We start from the raw sequence: 11,281 nt of genomic DNA on the forward strand, positions 1-11,281 counted from the left end.
CCGATCTAAAGATATACATTGCTCATGCAATTGCAAGCCTGAACTGCCACATTGAAAGGGATGATTGTCGAACACCGGGAGTGGGGTAAAATTTGAAATTTGATTGGGAATTCGGGGAATTCACTTGGTGCATTGACAGGTGTGAACCGCATCATTTAACAGGAGGAACATTGAAGCTGCTTCTGTTAAATGTGGTGCTGCCAAGCCGGCAGTGCCCGGCTTTCTGTACATTGTTAGTTAGAAATGTGAGCAATATATCACTCTAATCTTTGTGTGGTTTCCCTTCAAACACTTGTATTTTCAGTTTGGATATAATCAGTGCAGCACAAACATTACAGTGAAGGGAATTGACGCGCTGCCAAATGACTGGAAGTAATGTCAGTGCTCCTGATCCTTCATGGTCCCACGGGAAATGTCCCACAATTATAAATGAGGTTTTCTCTTAAGCTCTCATCTCACAATTAATTGGATCTCCGTTTCCAGTGCTTATAGTCAACATCATTCCTCGCACAGAATGAGAGTTCCGTTTGTTGCCTATCCATTTTCCTGGTTACCACCAGTTATACAGGCGATAATGATTTACTATCCGATTATAGCAGCCATTGGAATCCCCGGTAAGTGATTATATTCCATTACTAAAGTTGTGAATAAAGTTGGGATTAACTTTATTCCTGCTCTTATGTCAGTAACTGTCTTTTTGTAACGATTTCAATTCAAAGGCTGCACTTCAGTGACAGCATTTCTCGCTCAAGCTTGTTCATTGACTGATCATTTGGTGACTTTTTAGTTTTCTTTAACCCCCCCATAAAACCCACACATTATTTCCCCATGTAAAATCTTTCAAACTGGTTCGGTTTTATCTGAGAATCGTGTAATGCGTGAGACAATGGATAATTTTAATTCCATGTTGCCGTGCCTGTTCTCCTTTCCCGTAACACTCGGTAATATCTGACAGATTATATTTTACTGAACATTCAGCGTGTTGTAAAATGCTCCATTGACTCCCGCTGTGGAGACAGACACTGACAGCCGATCATGGACATATACCTGGGCATTCGGACAGTCAGGACCGGGATTTGTTCAGTCCCGTTAATCACAATCTACCCGCTGTTCTCGGTCTGGTTCCAGCAAAGTGCCGGATATTATTCCTGGTCATCACAATCCATGCCGAGTGTGGGATTGTGCTCCATGCAGGAACACAGACTCTCTCCCTCATCTTCTCCACTGACCGGTGACCAGCCTGTTCTCAGACTCGCCTTCGCCCTCCCGGCGGAGATTGTTCTGCCTTCAGCCGGTGGGAGGCAGCTGGTTTCTGTCACATCCATTCCTGCAGCGGTACAGGTCAGACCGGGAATCCGTGCTGTGAGAGAGCGATTGAAACAAGGCAGCGGCGCTCTATGCAGCTGTCCTGGGTTTGTCCACATTTAAAAACCCGTTTTAGATTCAATACCTGCATTTTAACCAAAGCACCGTCTCCATGCCGGGTCATGGTCCCTTTATACTAATCGGGCAAATTTATTGTTCAGACCAAACGCTTGCAGGGTGATAGAACATCGACTGTACCCTCAGTAAGTCTGTCCGCTCGGTGATCCACACACATTCACTTTAATTTCGCTTCAGATACTGAGAGATAGAGGAATTTCTAGTCACATTTACCCACCCGGTCTCCATATCCCTTTATCGTCTCTTCCTCCAGCCACGGACCCAACCTACTTTGAATTCTGACAGTTTCTGCCTCAACCTCTATCCATGTGACTGAACACCACCGCCTCCACAATCCCTGTATAAAAAAGCTTCTCCCGCTCTCTCTTCTCTCTGTTCCATTGTCTTCTATTTCATCTACTTTCTACAGCGCCTCGTTCTGCAACACACATCTACTGGAATCAGTCTGCTTCTATCTATCTTCTTCCATCCTATCAGTAATTTTAAACACATCTGTCATATCGCCCTGTAATCTGTGTCTGTGTTACATTCCTCTATCTCACATTTACAGGTTATGTGGCAGAGTCCAGGGTATCGAACCAGTGTGTTTTGTCACACATTGTACCACTGACTAACTTTCCCACCTCAGTTGGGAAACTGGAATCTCACATTATGTCTCCTGAGTTCCCACCACCCTGTACTAATAAATTGCCTTGCATGTTTGTGTTTGAAGAAATATGATCAGCATTTAAGTCCAATATTACGGCTGTTGTTTTTAACACTCTGCAGAGTCTGTTTGAAGAGGTTACTCAATGAGAACAGATTTAAGTGAGTTCTCTCACTGTACCGCTGACTCTCACAAATCTCAGGATCAATGCAGCCTAATGCTCCTACTGCAAGTTTCGCCCCTGTATTACTAAGAATATCTCTCACTATATCAGCTCACATGGTCCGTTGTAACATGTGCCGCACCAAGAGTCCCCATCATTTCTCAGAGATCAATACAGTTTGATTTATTGTATTACCATTTGCCGTGTCCCAGTTCTCGGCATGGTAATTGGTGTTCCCGGTAACGTGCTTAGTTTGTGAAGCAAAAGCGCCAAATTGTTATTTCCATTCAATATTGTGTCAGCTGCGGTAATTTTAACAATAAATATGATCAGTACTCGGTGCATTGGAATGTTTGTTCCCATCGTCTCAAATTGTATTACATTGTCAGTTAAGTCCCTGCTTTGATAATGTTTTTCAGTTATTATTCGTAAAAATGGGAACCCACGTAATTAGCGGGAATCTTACGACTTGGTTCAATAGTTGGTTGCACGGAAGGAACCACAGAATAGGGATAAATATTGAGCGAATTTTGGCTTTTATCACAAGGGGGAAGATATTTACAACTGAGGAAGTGCTGTTCTCACTGTACAGAGATTTGGTCAGATCTCATTTGGAATATATACGTTCAGTTTTGGGCAGCATATCGCAGGATAGATGGATTCGCCTTCGAGGGTTTTCTGCACAAGTTAACCAGACTGATACCACGGTTTAAAGTATTCAAATATGTGGAAAGGTTACATAACCTTGCCTTGTATTCCATTGTGTTTAGAAGGGCAATGCGTGATATAACCGAGCTATTTAAATTGATACAGGTGTTCGATAGTGTTGGCACAGAAACTGTTTCCGATGGCGGTTTAATCTAAACCAGAAGGCATTATCTTAAAATTGGAGCTCGGCCATTTAGGAGTGAAATCACTAAACACTTTCTCACGCAAAGTTTAGTCGAAATCTTACACTCGTTCTCCCAAAATCCTGTCAATTAATGGTCAATTGTAAATTTACAGACTCTGATCGATAGATTATTTGTTAAGGTCAGGGTATCAAGGAGTATTGAACCAAGACGGTAATTGGAGTGAGGGTGCCGATCACCCATGGTCTACTGGAATGGTGGAAAAGGCTTGTGGGGAAGAATGATCTAATCCTGCGTTCCTATACGTCAAGCACCCAGAGTCATCATTTCTGCAATGAGATTTCCGGTAATCGCAGGTCCAATTTCAGTGTATCTGTATGTTCTACACGAAAAAATGTCCGATGATATCCTGCAGCCTATAGAGTTTCCAGCACTCATTTTAACAGGTTACGGATTGCATAAATCCGTGTCTCGCTGTATTACCTGGAGGGCCTGGTCATTGCTCTGTCGGTCCTGAGGTGATTATTTGTCAGGTTTGGGTCACTATCGAAAATTCCGAGAATATCTGTCCTCCAATTCCTCCAAACTTTGCGAGATGTTTATTGATATTATAATGTTTTTGAATCTCCAACTCAAAATCTAACATTGTTTTACGTGGAATGTCTCGGAGCAATGCGGTTCTCAGTGAGAATGAGCGCAGTATTATCACAGAGGGATGTCGTTAGAGTGTGAAATTGTTTCAGTTAATCGTTAGCAGCGTCAGCAACCCCTCGCTAATGTTCTCCTCTTTGCATGCTCTGGTTAACTTATCTACCTCGCCTTTAAATGTAACAGCCGGAGCTCCCATCTGAATCAGAAGTTTTTGGGTTGGATACCCACCCTGTCGAAAATCTAGTCTGACATTCGCATGGCATTCCCATGGCAGTTTTTCCGAATAACGCAAACCTTAGCCAACTTTACCAACCAGATGTTGTATTTGTGGATCTTGCTGTAGTATATATATACATTTAGTTACATTACAAGGTATGTTACGAAGTTGTAGAAACCATCTTCTGACAAACAGTGAAAGGCCATATTAACTTTGCTGGAGTGTAAAATACACGTGTTTTATTTCACGCCAATTCTGGGAAATACGGTTGTGTTTTCAAGCAAATGCTGAAACCACAGTGGTGATGTATTTATTCAGAGCTGAATTCGTGCACCAAGCACAGTTATGTTCCGTGTAAGCAAATTTCATTTTAAAATATTTGCAGTCAGTTATACACACATGTAATGATTATATTTGGGACATTGCACAGGCAGTGGAACCGGAGACTGAAGGGATGGAGAGCTTGGAAAATAGAAACATTAAGACACAGTAATAATGATATTTTAATTGTAGCTGGCAACAGTGGTGGTTGGATTCAGTGAGAGAAGGACATTGTTTCCCTTTTTGTCCTGTCATTATATAGCAGCTGCAATTAGAAACAAGGTAATTGTCAAATCGTTTTGTTACTAGAATATTTGTTAATCAGGTATCACCAATATTTAAACTGTGACCCTGTTTAAGCAGAGGAGATAATGAATTAATTGACAATGACATTTCTGCAGTCACCAATCTCCCCGAATATCCCCTCACCATCACCTTTTGATGCCCTATTTCCTATTAAAACAATGAATCTCTCTCACCCTGGCCTTTCCGCTGGTACGGCCCTCATTCTCGCTCACTCAAGTACAAGGCCCGCAGACTTGTACGGGTGTGTCGGACAACTGATTTAACCATTCTACGTCAGATTTGGCTAGACCACATAAAGTATTATCGGGCCCTACTCGTGTCTGCTAAAACTGCTCACTATTCCAACATCATTCTAGAATGGAAATATAACCCCCGGCTACTATTCTCGACTGTTAACCGTATTGTGAAACCCCTCTCCCCAGTCTCCACCACACTCACCTCCAACAACAAGTGTGAGTAGCTCATGGAATTATTTGTCTCAAAGATTGAGACCACCCAATCAGCTGCCTCTGCCACTTCTCTTCCTTCCTCCAGCCCAACGGGTCAAACATCCCCTAAGTTTCCACCCTGCCCGAGCCATGAAGTCGCATCTCTCTCTAGTCTCTCCCTGATCTGCCCCTCTTGACCTCACCATGCTCATCGTATCCATGAGATCCACTTCCTGCTCACTTGATCTTGACCCTATTCCCACCAAGCTGCTGACCAGCCAACTTCCTTTTCTGGCTCCCGTGTTAGCTGACACAGTTAATGGTGCTCTCAGCTCAGGTCCTCTCCTCTCCTTCAAATCTACCGTCATCACCCCTCTCCTCAAAAAACAACCCTTGCAAGCTATCGCCCCCTCTCCAACCTTAATTTCCACTCCAAAGTCCTTGAACATGTTGTCACCTCCCGGAACTCCATGTTTAAATCCCTTCAGTCTGGTATCCACCAAGCCACACTACCGAAACTGCTCTTATCAAAGTCACAAATGGCTTCCTTTGTGACATTGACAAAGATAAACTTTCCCTCCTCATCATTCTCGACCAGTCCCAGCCTTTGATATGGTTGAGTACTCCATTTTCCACCAATGCCTCTCCAACTGGGTGGGAGTGCACCTGCCTGGTTCCATCCGTATCTCCCTAATCGTAGCCAGAACATCACTTGCATTCGCTTCTATTCTCACGATAAATCGTTGTATATCGTGTTCCCCGGGAATTTATCATTGGCCCCCTCCTGTTCTCCACTATATGATGCCCCTTGCCGACATCATCCGAAAACACAGCTTCAGTTTCCACATGTAGGCTGCTGGTACCTAGCTCTCCCTCACCCCAACTTCTCTCGAGGCCTCCAAGATCTCTAAATTGGCAGACTGCTTGTCCGACATTCAGTACTTGTTGAGCAGAAATGTTGTCCAATTAAATATTGGGAATTCCGATGACATTTTCTTTGGTTCGCGTCACAAACTGTGTTCACTAACCAACGACTCGATCCCTCTCCCGTGCTTCTGTCTGTGACTGAACCAGACAGTTCGCAATCTAGCTATCCTAGTAGAACGGGAAATAATCTTCTGGCCATATATCTGCTGCATAACTAAATCCACCTGTTTCCAACTCCATCACATTGCCTGTCTCCGCCCCTGCCTCAGTTCCTCTGCTGCTGAAACCCTCATCCATGCCTTTGTTACCTCTAGTTTGTACAGCTCCAACACACTCCTGGCTCACCTCCTACATTCTACCCTATGTAAACTTGAGGTCATTCGAAACTCGCCAGTGCATGTCCAATCTCGCACGAAATCCCACCTGTGGTCGCTGAGCTACATTGATCCCGGTTCAACAATACCTCGATTCCAAAATTCTCCTTCTGTGTACAAATCCCTCCATGGCCTCGTCCCTCCCTATCTCTGTAATCTGCTTTAGCATCGCAACCCCCCAATATGTCTGCGCTCCTCAAATTCTACCCTCTTGTGCATCCCTGATTATAACTGCTCAACCATTGGTGGCCGTGCCTTCAGCTGTCCGAGCCCTGAGCTCTGGAACAGCCTCCCCAAATCCTCACCGCCTCTATACCTCCCTTTGTTCCTTGAAGACCGTGCTTATAACCTCCCTCTGACCAAACTTTTGGTCATCGGTCGTAATTTATTCTTATGTGGCTCGGTGCCAAATTTATTTGTTATGTCTTGTAACACTCCTGTGAAGCGCCTCGGGAAGTTTTATATAGGCGCTATATAAGTAGAAATTATTGTTGTTGTTGTAATAATGTTCCAATTGTTGAATTAATTAAGTGATTTGACAAATACTGAACAGGGGACATGATTTTACCAACTTTTATGAGGCTCTATGCGTCAGATACATAAATTACTGACAGATTTGTCCATTTGCAAAGTCCAGTCGGAAATATTATCTCCTCATATCTGCGCCATTATTTCATGCAGCTCACCAGCTAACAACTCTGTGGAGCACCGTCACCACACGGACTGCAGCGGTTCAAGAAGGAGGCCCATCTCCATCTTGTAAACAGCACAGGACGGCCCATTTCTTGTGTTTGATTCAGAGTTTCTTTGTCCATTTTTCTCTGTAGATTTCCATTATACTTCTGTATCCATGGTAACCACATGGGTACCACCCCTCCCCCACATACCACACACTCATACTTAACTATATTAATCTTATATACCCATGTGATTTAATTTCCAGCTAAGACTGTAGTGTCTAAACAAAGTTGAAAGAGAATGCAGTTAATTTTTTCTGCAGCAGCCGCCTTATCTTGTTCAGGATATCTTTTCAGTGCCGATGTTTCTTTTGTATATGTAGTCTCTCTCTCGCTCTCTGCCTGTCTCTATTTCTTTACAAATGATCACATGAAGCTCTTTACGTATATCAAGTTGGAACAACTGCTATATGTCACACCAACGGAATCCGAATCAAACACTTCTGAGCATATCTTACATTGTTGATAGATTGCACTGGAAGCTCAGGTACATATAATGTCCCACATCCCCTGGGATGTATTTTCCACCAGTCTTTCTCACCAGAGAGACAGATTCTCCATATTGCTATGTGCTGCATTAATATTAAAGATGGATTCTGCCAATTCAGAGCTAAGACCTTACCACGGAGCCTTTCTGAAGCTGAATCTCGGCAGGTATCTCCTGGGCTGGACTGCAGCCTCTATTGTCACTTGTACTGTATCTTTGCTGTGGTCGAGAGATCGCCACCCACAACTCCCTCTGAAGTTTGCTGCATTATTAGAGGCGTCAAAAGCGAGGAGAAGATTATGCCCCTTGTGCCATTGTGTACTTTGGAATGTATATTTTTCCTAGGATCACAGAAGAAGGTGCAAGATAAGGTTGTTTGTTCATGATCACATCTGAACTTCTCCCCCTTGTGGTTATTGTTAGAGTTTGTCCAGGTGGGGGTTGCACTGTACAAGGCACCAATGTAAAGACCTGAGACTTCCGGCCAAGAAGTCAGTTGATCAGATTAAATGTCCATCTGGTGGATTATAAACGTAACTGTTGCAACTTGGCTGAGTTGAAACACACCAACTCCCCTATTATCGTGGTGTTTGACAGTAGTTTGTCCAAAGGCCTTTACTCATAGCCTCCAGTCTGCGAATACAACATGAGAACTCTGAGCCATTCTGTGCCCACACCTTGTATCCGCTCCCCTTTCCTGCCCACGGACCCAAACCCCGCACTTTGTCTCAGTCTCGGTTGTTCCCCTTTAGCATTCACTGCATTTCGGTCAGGCGTCATTCTCACCGCTCCCCAAACATCTCCCAATTTAGAATTGACCATTCATGACTTATTTTCAATTAGTTTTCTGTCATTTCTGCTTCCGTCACTGAGCTGCTACTTTTCGCAATTATCCATAACTCATTCTCACACTGTCCATTTATTCATTCATTTAAATGGCCAGTAGTTTACTCGGATCTCCGGTGGATTTCTACACCACTTTCTCCGAAGTTGCAGTGGCAGAAGGGTAACAGCTCCGAGGAAATTTCCAGAGTCCATTTATATATTCTATACACTTTGTGAAGTCGTTTATTTTCGCGTATTTACCCCACACTCACAGATATTTAACATTGCAATTGTATGTTAAAATCCTGTTCTGCTGGACAATTCTAGCAGCGGTAAAGAGTTCAGTTCCAGTCCCCAGATCCTGCAGTAAAGTCCATTTCACACCAAATCCTGTGTAACTGGCTCCCTTGCTGTAACCTGACGGCTGATTCCCTGTTCCTGTGTGTTTCCCTTTTACAGCTAATGTGGTGACCATTGTGATCCTGTCCCGGGGAAAGTGCGGTCTCTCCAGATGTATCACTCGCTACCTGGTGGCCATGGCAGCGGCGGATCTACTGGTCATTGTCACTGATGTGATACTGGTTCGGATGAATGATTATTATTTCCCGACTACCTTCCTGCACATCACACCTGTGTGTTCTTTCCGTGCAGCGCTGGTTCGTGCAGTCACCGATATTTCTGTCTGGTTAACCATCGCTTTCACTTTCGATCGTTTTGTTACCATTTGTTGCCAGAAGCTGAGGACTAAATATTGCACCGAGAAAACTGCATCCCTGGTTATCGGAACCGTGTGCCTGCTGTTCTGTATAAAAAACATCCCCTGGTTCTTTATATATGAACCCTACTATACAATCGACAATGTACCCTGGTTGTGTCATGTAAAATCCGAGTATTACACTGTAACTGCTTGGGTAACATTTGACTGGATTAACCGCTGTTTAACCCCACTGCTCCCAATATTCCTGATACTGCTGCTCAATGCTCTGACTGTAGGATACATTTTGGCGGCCAGCAGAGTCCGCAGGAGGCTGAGGGGCAGCAAGAATGATGTGAATCACAATGATCCGGAGATGGAGAACCGAAGGAAATCCATCATCTTACTCTTCGCTATATCCGGTAACTTCATACTGCTCTGGGCAACCTATGTGATATTTTTCGTATTAATGCGAATTACAAACCACTATTATGCTACAGGTTACAATGACCCGATGCTTATTGGAGACTTTACCAGCTACATGCTCCTTCTTTTGAGCTGCTGTACAAACACGTGTATTTATGCAGTAACCCAGACTAAATTCAGAGATGAGCTGAAAAATGGGTTGAAGTATCCTCTGAGAATAATATTTAATTTAGTTCAGGAAAGAAAAGTTCAGAGCAATTCCCAACATTAGATCTGCGTTACATCACATATCGTATCCTGAGTTATATTTTACCTGAACCTCAGCAGGCTACAACTCAGGCCCAGGCTTCTTCAGACTTAACACTGGGCAATATCTGACAAGGCCTACGGTTTGCTATGTAAGTGTCTGTGAACAAGGTAGAAGAGCTTTATGTAGACAGTGGGTTATAATAGCGGTAGCAGTTTAATTGGATTAAATCATGCTCCTGGACACAAAGAGACACAAGTCCCAGCATTGAGGTTCAGGATGTTGTGACCATGGAATGTTTATTGCCGGATGAACATCAGAACACGTGGGTTATCCCAGGGGAGTGTAAAAGGAGAATACACCTTTCGATTTAATATCAGGAAGTGAATGATAACTGTGTTGGTTTTTGAGTGTGGAAATGCCTGGAGAATAATAAACAGATCATTATATCAATCAGCATGTATTGTCTTTAAAGTTTACATTCTCCAGTTCACGAACAGCTTCTCCATCACCTGCGGCTCTGTGGAATTTATTGGAACTGAAGTGATGTTGATTGTGGACCTGAGTCCATTGTCCTGGTGTCTGTGAACGGTGGTGTTTCCAGCAGCGAGTCCCCTTTCCCACTGTCTATGTACAATGGTGTTTGCAGAGTAACAACACCACTGGCAATGAGAACCAGTAGCACGGTGTATGGACAGCTGCAGACACTTCTCAGGAAGAAATGACCCAGGTGGCCATTGCCTGCTGTCAGATATCTGTGACCACAGGTCAGATTGGGCACTGTGACAGCAATGTGATTCTAACCTTGTGAGCAGTAAAATAGTGTCGCTTTCATCGAGCTCTCCTTCACCGAAAACATACTGAGGCTCACTTTCTGCAGGAAAACCCCACCATTGTCCTAACTCATTCGCTGCATATCCGGTATCAGGGTCCAGTGATCCAGACCCAGCTGAAGTGTGTGTGAATGTGAGGCTCACTGTGTGAGGGACCAGTCTCAGGGTCCAGTGATCCAGACCCAGCTGAAGTGTGTGTGAATGTGAGGCTCAGTGTGTGAGGGACCAGTCTCAGGGTCCAGTGATCCAGACCCAGTTGAAGTGTGTGTGAATGTGAGGCTCCGTGTGTGAGGGACCAGTCTCAGGGTCCAGTGATCCAGACCCAGCTGAAGTGTGTGTGAATGTGAGGCTCAGTGTGTGAGGGACTACTCTCAGGGTCCAGTGATCCAGACCCAGCTGAAGTGTGTGTGAATGTGAGGCTCAGTGTATGAGGGACCAGTCTCAGGGTCCAGTGATCCAGACCCAGCTGAAGTGTGTGTGAATGTGAGGCTCAGTGTGTGAGGGACCAGTCTCAGGGTCCAATGATCCAGACCCAGCTGAAGTGTGTGTGAATGTGAGGCTCAGTGTGTGAGGGACTACTCTCAGGGTCCAGTGATCCAGACCCAGCTGAAGTGTGTGTGAATGTGAGGCTCAGTGTGTGAGGGACTACTCTCAGGGTCCAGTGATCCAGACCCAACTGAAGTGTGTGTGACTGTGAGGCTCAGT

General features: G+C 44.3%; 1 protein-coding gene across 1 annotated transcript; it reads left to right on the forward strand.

The window, feature by feature from the left end:
* Positions 1–488: 488 nt before the first annotated feature.
* On the forward strand, positions 489–10,176 carry LOC139242817 (probable G-protein coupled receptor 139). Its single transcript, XM_070870510.1, has 2 exons — positions 489–614; positions 8,836–10,176. The coding sequence occupies exons 1-2, from the start codon at positions 515–517 to the stop codon at positions 9,765–9,767; spliced, it is 1,032 nt and encodes a 343-aa protein (XP_070726611.1). The 5' UTR covers positions 489–514; the 3' UTR covers positions 9,768–10,176.
* Positions 10,177–11,281: the final 1,105 nt, after the last annotated feature.

Source organism: Pristiophorus japonicus, unplaced genomic scaffold (genome assembly GCF_044704955.1).
Source record: "Pristiophorus japonicus isolate sPriJap1 unplaced genomic scaffold, sPriJap1.hap1 HAP1_SCAFFOLD_1479, whole genome shotgun sequence".
Taxonomy (NCBI): Eukaryota; Metazoa; Chordata; class Chondrichthyes; family Pristiophoridae; genus Pristiophorus; species Pristiophorus japonicus.